General features: G+C 39.7%; 1 protein-coding gene across 1 annotated transcript in view; it reads left to right on the top strand.

Moving 5' to 3' along the window:
- Positions 1 to 1321: 1321 nt before the first annotated feature.
- PCDH7 (protocadherin 7) overlaps positions 1322 to 17806 on the top strand; it is a 287478-nt gene continuing 270993 nt past the window's right edge. The window contains 2 exon segments of the mRNA XM_074229653.1: positions 1322 to 4131; positions 4134 to 6670. Of these exon segments, the coding sequence (XP_074085754.1) occupies positions 3480 to 4131; positions 4134 to 6670 (3189 nt within the window). The 5' untranslated portion in view covers positions 1322 to 3479.

Genomic DNA, 17806 nt, shown 5'->3' with positions numbered 1-17806 from the left:
GAGTGGGGGCGCGGAGGGAGGAGGAGTTTCCGTCTCCAGTCTGCTCTCCCCAGCCAGTGAGGAGAAGCCGCGGCAGCAGCCGCCGCCGGAGTCCTCCAGCTCCATCAGAGCAGGGAATACTCTGTTGGTCCCCGGCAAGCGCTACGCACACCCTCCCACACCCTCTGTGCTTCTCCATGCTCCCCAAAGGGAAAGTAGTGGAAATCTCTCACCCGCCTCCTCTCCCCAGCACAGACTCGCCCGCCGCTCCCGCCCCAACAACGGCGCTCCACATCTGCTCGTATACTTTATGGGTGTTTTTCTTGTTTAAATCATTCTGCCCCAGCACACACATCTCGTAAAGCCAGAGTGCACACTCCGGACGCATTTCTCTTAAGCTTTTAAATTCCCTTTACGAGAAGACTCGAACACCGTAGAGCAGAGAAAGGCGGTGTGAGGTCCATTCCCACCCCCACCCCCCGCCCCCAGGCTCATGCCGAAGCCCCCTTCCTGACCGCCCCCTCCCCAGCTGTAATCCTGCCCTTCTTAGCTCGGAGTTCTCTTCCTTCCTAGGGACTGGAATGAATGGGGAAGAGAAGGTGCAGACAGCCCAGTCCAAAGGCAGTGGGGAGGAGTGGTGCCGCTGGGGGCCGCGCGCGCGCGCGTCTGTGTTTGTGTGTGTGTGTGTGTGTGTGTGTGTGTGTGTGTGTGTGTGTGTCTTTTGGAAGCTGGGGAAGCCTCACTGTGCACATACCACGGAGTATTAAGTGACACAAAGTCAAAAGAAGGAGAGCCAGGGACACGATAGACAAAGTTGCCATTAAAGTTTATTTTCCTTTAATCCATAGAGGTTACACTGCCTGACTTACAACATGTGTTTTATGCCTCAGAAATACAAACGGAGTAGAAGGCTGGGCGCCCCCACCCCACCCCCACCCGCCCCCCAGCGCCAGGCATGCAAAATGACCCGAATGCCACATAAAGCAAATGAAGATTAAGATTCCCTCCCCCCGTCCCCCGCCTCAAATTCCCTTATTTGGAAACTCTAGAAGTCTGCCCTTTCCAAAGAGGATCCCTCCCTCTGCCTGTCATGAGTTGGAGGGTCTCTTCCACCACTGCAGCTTATCATGGTTCCCCAGAACACTAGATCAGCAGAGGGGGCGCGTGCCTGGTCTCCGGAGGACCACCAGTCGTGATACACTTGCCACAGCATGATTCTCTAAATGGCGACACTTCCAAGGGAATTCACTCAAAAACACAGAGAGGGAAGGAAGTGGGGGGGGGGGGAGAGAGAGGGAGAGAGAGAGAGAGAGAGAGAGAGAGAGAGAGAGAGAGAGAGAGAGAGAGAAGAGAGGAAGGAAAAGGAGCAATGAAATAGGTTTCATTAAATACACACGCCCACACACATACACGCGCGAACGCGCGCGCACAGACACACACACACACACACACAACACACACACACATCACATTTTGTCAGTGGAAGGAGGAAATTTACCAGTCTAGGCTTGGGAGAAAAGTCACCGCGGAGATGACGGGTTGGCAAGGGCAGGAGCAAGACTCTGTAGTGTGATATGGCTTAGCTTTAGGAGGACTGACGGGTGTTTTGTGATCAGCAGATACTCCACTTACAGCACTAGAAGCAGCAGCAGCAGCGACTAGAGGCAAAGGGGAAGACTGTTCTTTCTGGAGTGCAGCGGTTGGCTTGTTCTCTTCCCTCCCTCTCTCAGGGTATGTACTTCAAGCAGCTCTATTGCTGCTGCTGCTGCTGCGTCAGGGAAGAGCCTGTGAGAGAGAGGTTCCAGCAGCTCCCACCACTTCGGGCAAACTTGCTGGTTTACGGCTTATTCTGAGCGGGAGCTTCTCAGTTGCCATTCAACATTTTAAAGCCACAAGCGGCTTTGCCGAGAGAGCGCCGGAATCAGACTTCTGAAAGGGGGACGACACAGTTAGAGAAATCACCTACCATAGCGGTGCAAATTCGTAGGAAACTGCGGACTGACTTTTTTCCCCCCTCCTTGGTTGATTGGACTCTGTATTTTTGTCTTGGCAGTTTACTCCCCCTCCTCGCCTTTGCCTTTCTTCTCAAACACGGATGCGATTCTGAATCTGTGTTAATTCACTTGGGGGATCCAGTTACATAGCGTTGGAGTGTTGGCATATTAACAAGAGGCCAATAATCGTCTCTGGACACACAGCCTTGTTGCTCACCTTCCGACCCAGAGGCTCAAGTTCATATCTAGTTACCTGCATTGGGACGGGAAGGAAGGAGAGGGAAAGAGTGGGAGAAGGAAAGAGGAAGAGGAGGGAGGAGGAGCAAGAAGAAAAAGGAGGAGGAGGAGGAGGAGGAGGAGGAGGAGGAGGAGGAGGAGGAGGAGAGAGAGAGAGAGAGAGAGAGAGAGAGAGAGAGAGAGAGCAGAGAGAGAGCAGAGACTGCAATCTCATTTGTGAATCGCTCACAGTGCTGCAGATCCACATTGCTATAACACATGCAGAGCAAATGCAGGTAAGGCACAGAAACTGCGGATGCAAAAACAAACTTGGGGACTGTGCTGTGTGCATTTCTTCAGCCTTTGCAAATCCAGGGCAAACGGTTTCTGCAGTTTTGTGTGGTTGCTTTGTGACTAATGACCTTGCGCAGAGTTGTTAAGGAAAAAAAAAAATCAAACCTCCCCGGAGAAAGACTTGAATATTTAGACAATCTCTGAAGATGGATTTGGCTGCTTTTCTTCTTACCAGAGGGAATTTTCTGCGGACTGTGCTGTGTGGTCTACTATGAACTGTTCAATCACGGATAAAATTGGGGATTTTTAATTCTCTCTTTTCCCATATTGCCAAAAGGATTTGGAGTTGAGTCTCGCTTATGGCAGGACCCAGACCCTTCTGAATGAAGCGATTAACATTTTCCTGTGTACAAGGAGAAAACGCAAATGCTTTTGGTAGTAAGCGGCTTCAGCGAGAGCGTGAATTGTACTAAACTCGAGTAGCAGAAGCAGCGATCCGGGAGGGGACGGGGGGGGGGGGAATACAAAATCGCACTGTATGTGCTCTTCGCTTTTTTACGAGACTGCCAAAGTGATTACAGTTAAACCAGAAAGAAGACCAGAGGCAGGAAGAGAGAAATCATCCCAATCTATTGGGGGTGAACCTTTGGGGGGGGGGGGGTGAAAGGCAGCCAGCACATTGTCCCGTGAACTGTAAGTATTTCAACTGAAACCAGGGGAGGGGGAGTCTGCCATCCCTCCCCGGGTGATTATCATCCATTGCATGAAATTATGAAATGATAACTTTCGAAAGAAGAAAAAAAAGGGATTTCTAATTGATCACCCACCAGACTCCACACGTTGTTCTTTTTTCCCCCCCTCCCCTCCCTCTCGCCTTTTCTTTCCCGGAGAGGAGAGAGAATTAGGGGGAGGGTAGGCGGTGGGGACCGGGAGTGGGGGGGAGACGAAAGAGGGGTGTTTTGTTATAAGGAGCAGTAGCAGCAGCAGCAGGAGAAGATGCTAAAAATGCGGACTATGGGCTTGGTGCGCGGCTGGTGCTGCTGGTGCCTCTGCTGTTTCCTCCTGCCGGTCTCCGTCACCCTGGCCGCCGCCAAGCAGCTCCTGAGATACCGGTTGGCGGAGGAAGGACCCGCGGACGTCCGCATCGGGAACGTGGCTTCAGACCTGGGCATCGTGACCGGCTCCGGAGAGGTGACTTTCAGTCTGGAGTCGGGCTCCGAGTACCTGAAGATCGACAACATCACCGGGGAGCTGAGCACTAGCGAGCGCCGCATCGACCGCGAAAAGCTGCCCCAGTGCCAGATGATCTTCGACGAGAACGAGTGTTTCCTGGACTTCGAGGTCTCGGTGATCGGCCCCTCTCAGAGCTGGGTGGACCTCTTCGAGGGCCGGGTCATCGTGCTGGACATTAACGACAACACCCCCACCTTCCCCTCTCCCGTGCTCACTCTCACGGTGGAGGAGAACCGGCCGGTGGGAACACTCTACCTTCTTCCCACCGCCACCGACCGCGACTTCGGCCGCAATGGCATCGAGCGCTACGAGCTGCTCCAGGAGCCGGGGGGCGGCGGGGGCGGCGGCAGCGGGGAAAGCCGTCGCGGAGGGGCGATCGACAGCGCCCCCTACCCCGGGGGTGGCGGCGGGGGGGCGGCGGCGGCAGCCCCGGCGGCTCCAAGAGGCGGCTGGAGGCGTCCGAGGGCGGCGGGGGCAGCGCCTCGGGCAGCGGGGGCCGGAGCACGGTGTTCGAGCTGCAGGTGGCGGACACTCCGGATGGCGAGAAACAGCCGCAGCTGATCGTCAAGGGGGCGCTGGACCGGGAGCAACGGGACTCCTACGAACTGACCCTGAGGGTCCGCGATGGCGGCGACCCGCCGCGCTCCTCTCAGGCCATCCTGCGGGTGCTCATCACCGACGTGAACGACAACAACCCCCGCTTCGAGAAGAGCGTGTACGAGGCCGACCTGGCTGAGAACAGCACCCCCGGCACGCCGATCCTGCAGCTCCGCGCCGCCGACCAGGACGTGGGGGTGAACGGTCAGATCGAGTACGTCTTCGGGGCAGCCACCGAGAACGTGAGGCGGCTGCTCAGGCTGGACGAGACCACGGGCTGGCTCAGCGTCCTGCACCGCATCGACCGCGAGGAGGTGAACCAGCTGCGCTTCACGGTCATGGCCCGGGATCGGGGGCAGCCCCCGAAGACCGACAAGGCTACGGTGGTGCTGAACATCAAAGACGAGAACGACAATGTGCCGTCCATCGAGATCCGCAAGATCGGGCGCATCCCTCTCAAGGATGGGGTGGCGAATGTGGCCGAGGACGTGTTGGTAGACACCCCCATAGCCCTGGTGCAGGTGTCGGATAGAGACCAAGGGGAGAACGGGGTGGTCACCTGCACCGTGGTGGGGGACGTGCCCTTCCAGCTCAAGCCGGCCAGCGACACGGAGGGGGACCAAAACAAGAAAAAGTATTTCCTACACACTTCAGCCCCCCTGGACTACGAGAGTACCCGGGAATACAATGTGGTCATAGTGGCGGTGGACTCAGGCAGCCCGAGTCTTTCCAGTAACAATTCCTTAGTGGTCAAGGTCGGGGACACCAATGATAACCCCCCTGTCTTTGACCAGTCGGTGGTGGAGGTCTATTTCCCGGAGAACAACGTTCCAGGGGAGAGGGTGGCCACGGTAGTGGCCACAGACGCAGACAGTGGCAAGAATGCTGAGATCGCATACTCCCTGGACTCTTCTGTAGTGGGGATCTTTGCCATCGATCCAGATTCTGGGGATATCCTCGTCAACACTGTTCTGGACCGGGAGCAGAACGATAGGTACGAGTTTAAAGTAACTGCCAAAGACAAAGGCATTCCAGTCCTCCAGGGCAGCACCACTGTGATAGTGCAGGTGGCTGACAAGAATGACAACGATCCTAAGTTTATGCAGGATGTTTTTACCTTTTATGTGAAAGAAAATTTGCAGCCTAATAGCCCAGTAGGGATGGTCACTGTAATGGATGCTGACAAAGGGCGAAATGCAGAAATGAGTTTGTATATAGAAGAGGACAGTAATATTTTTTCCATTGAAAATGACACAGGAACAATTTACTCCACGACAGCTTTTGACCGGGAGCATCAGACTACATACACATTCAAAGTGAAGGCCGTAGATGGAGGAGATCCTCCAAGGTCGGCCACAGCCACTGTATCTCTTTTTGTGATGGATGAAAATGACAATGCTCCCACAGTTACCTTTCCTAGCAACATCACCTACGCTTTACTGCCACCCTCAAGTAATGTAAGGACAGTGGTGGCCACAGTGCTGGCAACTGATAGTGATACTGGTGTAAATGCAGATCTCAACTTTAGTATTGTTGGAGGAAATCCCTTCAAGTTGTTTGAAATTGATGCTACTAGTGGGGTTGTGTCCTTAGTGGGGAAGCTAGCCCAGAAACATTATGGTTTGCACAGGTTAGTGGTACAAGTCAATGACAGTGGGCAGCCCTCACAGTCTACCACAACTTTGGTACATGTCTTCGTCAATGAAAGTGTTTCAAATGCCACTGTGGTGGACTCCCAAATAACCCGAAGTTTGCACACTCCATTAACTCAAGATATTGCTGGTGACCCCAGCTATGAAATTAGCAAGCAGAGACTGAGTATTGTCATAGGGGTTGTGGCTGGGATCATGACTGTCATCCTGATTATCTTGATTGTAGTAATGGCAAGGTACTGCAGGTCCAAAAATAAAAATGGCTATGAGGCAGGCAAAAAAGATCATGAGGACTTTTTTACACCCCAGCAACATGACAAATCTAAAAAGCCTAAAAAGGACAAGAAAAATAAAAAATCAAAGCAACCTCTCTACAGCAGCATTGTAACAGTAGAGGCTTCTAAACCAAATGGACAAAGATATGACAGTGTCAATGAAAAGCTCTCAGATAGCCCTAGCATGGGACGATACCGGTCAGTCAATGGAGGTCCAGGAAGTCCTGACCTTGCAAGGCATTACAAATCCAGTTCCCCACTGCCCACTGTCCAACTTCATCCCCAGTCACCAACTGCTGGAAAAAAACACCAGGCCGTACAAGATCTGCCACCAGCTAATACTTTTGTGGGAGCAGGAGACAACATTTCAATCGGATCAGATCATTGTTCTGAGTACAGCTGTCAAACCAATAACAAGTACAGCAAACAGGTAAGAAACTTCCAAAATACATGTCAATATATATCCATTAAGGGATGTTAACTTTGAGACTGCACCTTCTGTTTGGGTTGCGTGCTCATTTAAATCTGAGAAAAAAAAATGTTGCTTCATAAAAGGAACTTGGGCTTAATTATAATACTATTCATTGAGTAGAATATTAATTCAGTGCATATCAAATTGTTATGAAAGTTACAAATGAATTTGACAGTTATTAAAGGAATGGTGAAAACAAGCAGCATTTTGCACCTCCTTTTACAAATGACAGTTTTTAATTCATCTTGATCATTCCAACCCCCTAGTGTGTGTGTGGGTATGGCAACCTTTGACTTGAGATTATTTGCCTTAGTCTCTGGTGCCAAGCTGCTTCTTATTAGAACTTTAAAATTTCCTGCTCTAATCTCCTCAAATTAGACACTCTAAAAGTTTTAACTAAATTACACATTATGTAAGATTTCATGGATAAGTGGATGCTGATTCATGCAAATGCAGTGCCAAGTGCAGGACATTGAAATTCTGAATGCTTTGACAAAAATGCTTTCTTTGCTATTTATTAGTATGCAAATATGGTACAGAATGACTTAAAATGTTTTAGTGCTTATAAGAATTAAACTTTTGTAATATGCAACCAGTATTTACATTCTTCATCTTCAATACTGAAAGATTAAAAGTGCTGTTGGGTTACACGAGCCATTTGCTATTTCAACTAAGCCACAAACACTTTTTGTGATGTGATAGGTGTCCTGTTTGTATTTGTCCGTGTGTGTGTGTGTGTGTGTGTGTGTGTGTGTGTGTGTGTGTGTGTGTGTGTGTATTATGATATACTGAAAATACAAGTGGAGTATTTGACACAGTTTTTGCTAAGTGTTATAGAAACAGCGCAAAATCTAGATGAGCTTCAAGAAATATGTAACTGAGCTTTACCAGTACTACCTCAATAATGGATAGTAGTACTTAAAAATATTGTAATCTTGAAGGAATATGTATTACATAAATACAATAGCTCTGCCTTTTGGATGAACTGTTATTCTAGTACAGTAGCAACCTACGTTAATAATAGAATAGCCAATACCTCTTAATAAGAGAATTAATCTCAAGATGCACATTCAAAGCTTAATTATAAATTCTACCTTTCTTTTAAAAGTGCTTGATGTGTTCCTTGTTGACTATGGAGGTTTCTAGACTAAATAAACATGTTTATGTATTGTTATAGACTTCTTTAAAGGTACTATACAAAAGAGGTATTGATTGTGTTTTGCTTGCTAAATTATTAACACTGTCTTACTAGAAAATATTTTGTACATGTAGCACTTTGCGGGGTCTCTTTGGAGAAGAAAATAAAATCATTATGCTTTTCAGTGAGTCAGTTAAGGAAACCCAGGGAAACAGTTTTGAATAGAACCATAAAAGTACTTGTTTGTTTTTTAAGTATCTTTGCTGTCATTTTTACACTTGGACTTGGGTTGATTTTTAGTTTTAAAATTTGGCAAGTTTGTGGCAAGTGGTCATAATCTCTATCAACTGTTTAAATATTTTGTCTCATGTCTTTTGTTTTCTTTTAGTTATTTTGAAAAGCAGACTTGGCTTATAATTCTGCTTTAATGACTTTATCAGAATTGCAACTGAGCAATATTCCAGTCAAAATAGTGTCATGCACTTGGAAGTACTTAGCGACCACTGGTAAAAACATGCATGTGAATTAATGGAATCAAGTGTTTTTCTAGAAAATAGCAACAAAAACAAAAAAGTCAAAAAGCAGCACAGGAAAGGAGAACTTTCCCTGGATTGGTTCCTATTTCACCGCAACTCTTGTGGGTGCTGATAATATTGTTCCTGAGTGATCTTTGTATCCACAAGTGTGTTATTTTATGCTTATGAGAGGGTTTAGATAATGCCAGATTTATATACATCTCATGAAAATTGTTCATACTGTTGAGAGGCATTTGGCTTTTCAAATAGGATTGCTGCTATATGCTTGGATACGTTAAAGCAGTTGGGATCAGGACTTCTGGCATACTGTTTAAAAGGCAAACTGATACACACATAAATAAAATAATGCTGGTGTTAATATCTTAACTGGGCAAAGACACCAAACAGAAAAAAAACAAGATGCCAGTGAAGTGTATCATGCAAGTTGTCACAAGGATCTGAAGAAAACTTGCATATCATAATACATTTTAAAAATATGCAAAGTTTTAAAAGTAAATAGATGCCCTCAAGGATTATGATTGGAAGATGTACTAATCTCCATCACTGTCAACAGTAACTGATATTTCATATCTTTGCTATTGTTGTGAGGAGATAAGGACTCTGTTTACAAGACTACATCTGGTGCAGACATCTGTCATAATGTACATGTTCCTTTTGGGGGGGGCTGTTTAATTCTGATTTGTACATCATTTAGATAATTTTCATCTTTGTAGCCTCCTCAGTATCTAACATAGTACCTTTCACATAATAGATACAGAAGAAATGTTTGTTGAATTACCTAGGTTGACTTTCATATTTATAAACTAAAGCCATAAGCTTTTTTTAAAACTACTGAAATATATTTTCTTTGTTCAAATTCATAGAAAGAAAAAATTGTTTATAAAGTTCTTTTTTTGTTTCTGGCATTTATTTAGCATTTAGATTAATATTTTCAAGTCATTATTTTGGTATGGGCTAATCCAGATTCTAAAATTTCGTCTAACCTGTGACCTTCACTTTTTATCAGTAGTTTCAGTGAATAACTTTTTATATTGCATTAGCAGAATTTGCCTTTTATTGATAGTTTATTGTCTTCAGGTAATAATAAAAGAAACACCATGAAACCCTGAAAAATAGTGATTCTAAGTTTTTGCTTGTAGTTACTTTGTTAGGTGGGATAGCTATGTGGTGGGGCTTTAGAGTATTCCACTTTTTGTTTGTTTGTTTTTACAGATGCTGAGAAATTCAAACAACTACAATTTTTCTGACTGGTATCTATTTTCACACTGATATGTAGAGTGGAGAGGTTCTGAGTCACTTCAGAAATTGACTCATTAGAAAAACTGACTATTTAGTCCAGGTCTTCACAGAACCATTATCTGGGTAATTCAGGTAAATGTCCCTGCCCTTAATCTAAATTACACAGATAATTGAGGGCAATGCAGGGTTTTACTGCATTATTCAAATGAATTCACCTTTCCACTTCACATATTGTGTGCTCTGTTGAACCTTGGTGGTTGTTAAAATGTTTTGCTTTTGGACCAGAACTTTATCTGAACTATCTTTAATTCTTTAAGCCTATAAATCAACAATATCATACTATGATTTTTAGTTTCCTGGAAGAAGGTGGTCTCTGTGCATGAGAGTAAATAAAAATATATGGGTCTAGTTAATATTTACCTGTGATGTTTATTTGTTTGTGTGGTTTTCCTCTAATTCTGTTTGCATTTTCCAGTGATATTTGAAAAACAAAATGTACTACACAGGCAAAATATTACCCTATTTAGTGTGCTAGTGGGGTTCCTACCACTCTATTAATTGAGTAAGAATCTAGAAGATACTCTGGATTAAATATTGATTTTAAAAATCAATTGGTAAACTAATCCTGAAATATCAAAACAATCTTAGACTAAGTATCAATTTTACAGTGAATAATTGACTATTGAATTATATCTTTATGATGTGCTCTTCACTTAATCAAACGAACTCAATATACTCTATGTAGTGCACTAAATAGCAAAACAAGAATTGAAATATATTGTATAACTGAAATTATTGAACCAAATGGATCTTTGGCTGCTAAGCTACTGAGCTTTATGTAAACAGTCTGATACTAACTGTACTCATTTGTGCCTATGACATAATTTGAGTCGACTGCAGCATTCATGTTTAAGTATAGGGGTCACCCCAATTCTGTAGTTTAACTTTTGAAAAATGTGAATTCTCCAGCATGTTTCTTATTGGTTATTAATATTAACTCAATTAAAAACATAATTGAAATTCATAGGGTTAGATTTTCTGACATATGACATGAGATAATATGCCAAAAACTAATACCTAATAAAATTGAGACCATTGCCAGTTACATTCTTTCTACTGAATAAAATAACCTGCAAGTGTCTAAGGATATAAAAAGGTCACACATGGATTCCATCTATAATGAGCTGATACAATTTGGGCTCAAGTATCTGAAAATCACTTTTCATGCCTGATTAATTTATATGCAGGCAGAAGAGTTTGGATGATGGTTTGGAAATGAAATAGATTTATATTTTTACCAAATTATGCAATTGATAAGAAGTAGCTTATTTCTTTTTCATTTTATAACTTTAAGGGAAAATTTTCTTTAGGAGAGAAATCAGTTACATAGATGTACCTATGTATATATGTACAAAGAGATATATCTTTCTGGAAAATAAAAATTTTAGATGAAAATTTTTATATATCAAAATATGGAAATGTACTGACTTGTCATTAAATAATAAATCTGAATGGCAAACAGATAATCATCACTGTAACTTTGCACCTAGATACATGAATGTGATAATATCTTAACTAGAAGAAAAGTTGGAGAGCAACTTGTATAATACCCACCCTTTACAGGTGAGGTAACCGGGGCCCAAAGAAATTGTATTATATTAAATGACAAATAAGCTCAGTGAGCCCACTAGCTCTCAATGTATATTCTTACCACCACAACATACAGTCAGTGGAAAATAAATTCTTAAAACATTCGATAAGTTTGTGCTATTTATTATCATAAATACCTTTATCTGTTGAAATTTAGATCATTCTAGCATACATATAAAACTCTGCAGACTATATTCTAAAATTATACAGAATAAAAACACTACTTTAAATTCTGAGGATTACTTGATTGTATTATCTGTAGAAGAAAATATAATTTCCTTTTTTTAGGTGATAAATTTTTAATTTAGTAATAATGTCTTTGGTCATTTATTATTCCACATAGAGTAACACTCAAGAGTCATTTTAGTTAAACAAATAGAATACAATCTTAATTAACTAGTACTGTCTTTAACATTGAACAACAATGGCTTGGCTAATCATCTACCTCTCTTCAGTTATGAGAGAAAGTATGTACATGTTTTACTTATACATTTTGATAACTCATTTAAACTTCTTTTAACTTTGCATCAGTCTGGTAATTGAACTCACTGAGAAGCAACTCAAGTTTTTCCTATTTTTGGAAAAAATTTAAAATATATTCATGCAATATATATATATATATATATATATATATATATACATTATTGAACTTCATCTTACACCTATAACTATATAAATACTTGGACATTTTTCAGTTAATTTAAGAAATTAATTGTAAAATCTCTCTCTCAATTATAATTCCTCACTAAAAAGCATCCACTTTATTCCCTGCATTGAGCTTTAGAACTCTTGAGGATGAAGTAAATATTTTGTTTATTTATGAAATATAGTTTAGTAATTGTGCATATTTTTGTTACTTTCTCCATATATTTTTGTGGGAAGCTATTTTTTTAGGCTTTTTTAAGATGCTGGGTTGTGCTACATTACATGATGCTTTATTTAGCAAATGTTTTTGGAGAAGACACATTCCAAGAAGAATTGAGCTGAAACTACTAGAACTAATCATAATTATCACTTCTGCTGAATTAATGTATTAAAAGCAAAGTAAAGGTTTATTTTCAGGAATTTAGTGCTGTTTGTATTGAACTCTAGTACTGTATACAAACACGAAAACTTGCTAAAGCTTCCAAATAGTATCTAACAGTTAATTTTTTCTTTCTGCCCTACATTTATTATTTATAAACACATAATGTGCAAATGAAAAAATTCTTAGCTTGATGATATCTCAGCCAGATTATTCCATTTGGCATATTTAAATTAGGAAAAGCATGTTTTCACCATATTCTACCTGCATAAATCTTATTTTCCTTCTTTCAGATTCATCCACATCCATACATTACGGTGTTTGGCTGAATTCCACATCTAAAATGATGCTCTATTTGTACCATACTGTGATGACCTTGCTACTCTGAAGCCTGGTGGAGCCTGCACTTGGCCGTGGGGTGTCAGCCAATCACTACTTGTTCCATTTATTGTTTTGTTTTATTTTTGCTATTTTTTGTTATTATTATGGAAGGAAAGATTATAATTGTAATAACAAATAAACTTGTAAAATAATGTAAATACAAATATATTTAGACAACAATCACATGACTATGCCTACATCATACCAAACAATCTCTGTTACCTTTGTGGGGTAGATTCATGCAAAGACTTCTTTGCAATGTAGGAATAGCTGGTCACTTCATTTGAAAAAAAAAACCATAGGCAATTCAACAAAAATAGAAATACTATTTATTATTTGGCATTTTGTAAGCAACGAGATCAAGAAAGGACAAGTACCTCAGATTTTTATTGTATTAACTATTCCATAAAAATGAGTTTAAAAAGCTACTAGGTTATTTCCCTTTCTCTTATGTGTGTACACTGCAAATGAACACAGAAGTACATAGATTTTTTTAGAAATATCTGGCCACATTTGAACCTTGAAAAACGAGATTACCTAATCTCCATCCAACTAAGAAAGCATATTTCCCTCCTAAATTTTGAAACATTGTCCAAAATCAAAGTTGCAGTTTTTAAAAACTACTATTTTCTACATGATTATTTAGAAAAGCTTAATGCTTTTCAGTTGGGAGTATTTCCATAAACTTTTAAAAGCTAGATTTTTTAGTGTTTGCTTTTTAATAGTATTCATAAATTACTACTATAATATTTAAAGGATCTTAGTTTTCAAATATTCGTTTTCTATAACTATTATTGAAGTAAGTCTTTGAAATACTTGTGTGACCTTATTGCCATAGTAGCATTTTAGATCAATAAACAAACACTGAACCAATAATTAGAATAATGAATGGATTTGGCTAGTGAGACGCAAAAATAAATAAATAAATACATCTTTGTTTGCGGTCCTCTTCTGACTCCAGCACAATGCCTGAATGGAGCACTATACTACAGTACTGTTTTTGGTTGTGTAGGATTAAAAAACACAGAAAATTTGTTCAGGTGCAAGTGAAAGACAAAGTAGAAAGACCATTTACAAAATATTTATTTCCCTCCTCTCTCTACATAACTCCCCACTGCTACTGATGATCAAATGGCATACTTAGCAAGATGGGACAGTTTCTTCCCTTGATGCAGTAAGGGTATGTCTTTCTGTGCTCTGGGAAAAGAGAAGAATGTAGAAAAATAGAGAATAGAGTCTTAGCTTAGTTTTAGACAAATAGCAGAGAGAAAAATGAATGGCACACATATGACCTCTGATGTCACAATACAGTATATCATCCCCAAAACAATGGAGAAAATGTCTTCTAGAGACTATTGTACTATGGGACACAGATCCAATTCCAGTGCTAGAAGGACCTTTCATTTAGTATGCAACTACCTCATTTTACTGATAGGAATGACAAAGTGTGTTAGAGTTTTGCCTAGGATCCTACAATTACTAAGGGGCAGGTCAGTGTGCAACCTCTGTGGGTCAATTTTGGGAGGAAAAAAAGCATCATAGTAGTTATATCATTAGCACAAGCATGAGTGTTATTCTTGAGGATTTGAACCTCATTGGAATTGCTGCCTAGGAGTTTATTAGTGGCTAATATTCGATGGCAATCAAACACACTAATTTCATAAAGAACTGAACATAACCTGATTGTGTGCAAATATGTCAGGAAAAAAACAACCTTAGGACTTATAGCTTACCAGCAGGGAACTGAACATGATTCATTAATGTAGGACTGTTATTTAAAAGAAAGATTCTTTCAATTATCCATAAATTTTCATACCTTTCTCCAATGATAAAGTTGCTATTTCAATAGTACCTTTTGTTTTACATTTTGTCTTTATCATTTATCTCCATAAGATAATAATGTAATTATATAAAGGTGAGTATATATGTTTTGCTTTAGCTCTAAATGGAAAATGGTCCACCATTCTTAGGTTATACACTTGGAGACTATTATTCTAGTAATGAAGCCGATTTTTATTAATATATCCAAATGATTTCACCCAGTTATCTTAGTGACCAGCAACAGATACGCTTTTGATAATAAATGACTAGCAAGAATGATAAGTAATCCTGGAGCAGAGTGAAGTCCCATTGAGATCAGTCATGACCAATCTTTATTGGCATAGTGCTCTAATTAGTTGGGCTAAATGGATTCAGCTCTGCACTATACTTATTTTTAAAGAATGTGAAAGAATCATAGGGAATTCTGACAAAGAAGCAAGGATGTAATAGGAATGAAAATGACCATAATATTGAGTTATTATTTTTGAGGAAAGGTTAAAGGATTAATAAGTAGAAGAGAAGATCACAAAACAATTTGACAGGAATTTTAAAGGTTAATAAAGAATTGTTTTCCCACTACACAGGAGACTACAAAGCCAAGAAATGGACTTGAATTTCCATTTTCAGGACTTTAGTATTGCTATAGAAGTACATTAGTATTTTTGGTAATAAATTAATGAAATTTAAAGAAATTATTTCTTGAAATGGTAGAATATTGAATCTGGAGTTTGAAACCCTGTTGAAGTTAAAATTGGACTCCATTATTGTAAACAAATCATTTATTCTTTACAGATCATAGTGTCCTCATACGTTAAATGGGAGAATATGACTAAAATGAAGGACACTTCAAGTTTCAAGGGTCTCTAAATTATTAAACTAACTTTTAAATTGCTTGCAGAATGATTTAGGAGACCAGTCCATTAAATGGGTTATCCAGAATCTTTTTTTAAATTGTGGTAAAGTTGTACTGTGCATTTTCTGGCATTTCCTTGTACTTGGAATAGGTTAGATGCTCAAAAATAAATGATTGGATTAAAAAAAACTAATTTAAGTAATTTTACAGAAATATCTCAAATTCAAAAGTTTTTATAAAATAATACACCATGAAAATTCCCTTGTGTAATTCTCTACATGAAATACCCCTAGCAAGCTCAAGCAGTTTTCAAAAATTAAAAAAAAATCTTTCTCTAGATAATCTTTGGAAATTATTTTTTCCATTTTTATGCTTCTAGAATTAAAATTAAACATAGTACATAGTGTGTGTAAGAGTGGGGAGAAGCATGTGGATATAGTTGAATGTATGGAGAAACGAAGAATCTCTTTTGAAAAAAAATTGGCTTATTTTACTCTCTAAAAGATTTTGGGGGGGGATTTTTACCAATGTTTAGCACTTCTTCAGATGCTTCTCACTACCAGAATAGTGAGAAAGCAGATGGTGAAGGATAAAACCAAAATTGTTTCTTTTTCCAGTCTTGTCTGGGCCCTTAATAGTACTTGGGACCTGCAGCTTTAGAATTTGTAGTATAATCATTCACAAAGATAGCACCTCATGATTTAAATAATAGAGTTACAATTTGAAAAGTTGCTCTCAAATCTGAAGGGTAAATATTGTTATTGTCTGTCAATTTACAATTAGGAAAACTGAGAATCAGAAAAACTAGAGAGAAGAGTTCTCTTATATTAGTTTTGATGTTTGGATTTTCTGTATTTACTTTAATATTCCTCACTAGTCTTGACCTAACCTTGCCAGTCACAATGAAAGTGTTTGCATGAGGAGAAATAAATTTCTCCTGGAGGCCATACCTTATATGAGTCTATATGTGTAGCTGTAATTCTCTGAAGAGAAAAACTAGCCTACCATCGCTTCATTTACCTGGGCTAGTGAAAAGACAAATTTCCCTTTGAAAAGTTTCTTTGATGATGCAAATCTCTGCCAATGTAGAAGCAGAGTAAATGTTTTGAGGTGTCATATCATCAAAACTTTTGAGTTTTGTGCATTTTTGAATCCTAAAATCTTTGAAAAATGACATAAAAATATTCTGAAAACTATTGGTAATGAGGATTGATGTATCAATGCTTTAAAATTTTCTATTCAAGATGTTATTTTTAAAACTGTGTTCTGAGCTCCTTACATATGGGTTAATGCTAAATTTCTTACAAAGCAGGTAAAAGGACCAGACTATAGTTGAGATAATAATTTTTCTTATTAACAAAAAAATTTCACTTCTCAAAAACTTCTCCCTTCCCATCCCAACAATTATAATTGTATTTGGGATAATGTTTTCTTTTAAGATGCAAAGTGTGCTTCCAGGTTAAACCTTATTCTCATATAACTAAGGAATACTTCAACTAGATAATAAATTCATTGTTGACATGACAATAGACTTGGATCTTTAAGATGCTCATGAGAAATCACTGTGTGTCTAGAGGCCAGAGATAAGCTTCAGACAAGTTTTGGCAGGAAATTGAAAGGGAAGTGGTAGGATGGCTAAGACAAATTTTATCTATTTTGCAATTTTGCTTAGAGCTCTTTACTAGCTCTTGTGAACTATTGGAAATCACTGTCCTAACCTTTCTGCTGCTCAAAATAAATTTATAAATTTACTGAATTTTGCTGAAAAAAACAGCAAACTATCTTTCGCCCACTTTATTTCAAACTCTCCAATTAAGGTACCAATTTACAACTTGAAAAGTCATCCTTGCTTTCCAATCTCTTCAATTTCCCTATGGGGGGAAAAGGGGATGGAATTAGGAAGAAAAAGAAAACAAAGATGGGCATATATTTTCCTTCCTCTTAATGACTAGTATAATAGAGTTGTTGAGGGATTTTCTGTTATAGGAAGCCCTAACTTTAACTCTCAATATGAAAAATAACAAGTAAAAACGAATTTATCAAACCTTTTAAAAAACAAATATGAATAGTCAAGTCAAACAAATCCCTGCAATATTCCTGTGCAAAAAATATATCCTCATTCTCTATCTTGAGTCCATCAGTTCTCTCTTAGGAGCTGAGTAGCATACTTTATCATCATTCCTTTAAATTCATGGTTGTCATTGCATTGATCAGGGATTTCTAGCTTTATAATCTGTATGAGGAAAGTTATCACCTATTGTTAGGAGATAGGTTGCTTAGCTATACCTGATAATATTGCAATTTTCAACTCAAAATATTTATTATTTGCAATCAGATATAACATTCTCCCAAAGTTAGCTCTAGTTAGAATATGTATAATTTAATATGGCAATAAATTTCTCTATCTCATTTCTGTTCCTATCTCTTGCACCATATTATCTTTTATTTCATA

The sequence above is a fragment of the Macrotis lagotis genome, chromosome 3, assembly GCF_037893015.1.
Source record: "Macrotis lagotis isolate mMagLag1 chromosome 3, bilby.v1.9.chrom.fasta, whole genome shotgun sequence".
In the NCBI taxonomy this organism is placed as follows: Eukaryota; Metazoa; Chordata; class Mammalia; order Peramelemorphia; family Peramelidae; genus Macrotis; species Macrotis lagotis.
Note: the sequence above shows the minus strand (reverse complement) of the source record. Positions and strands in the feature narration are given on the sequence as shown.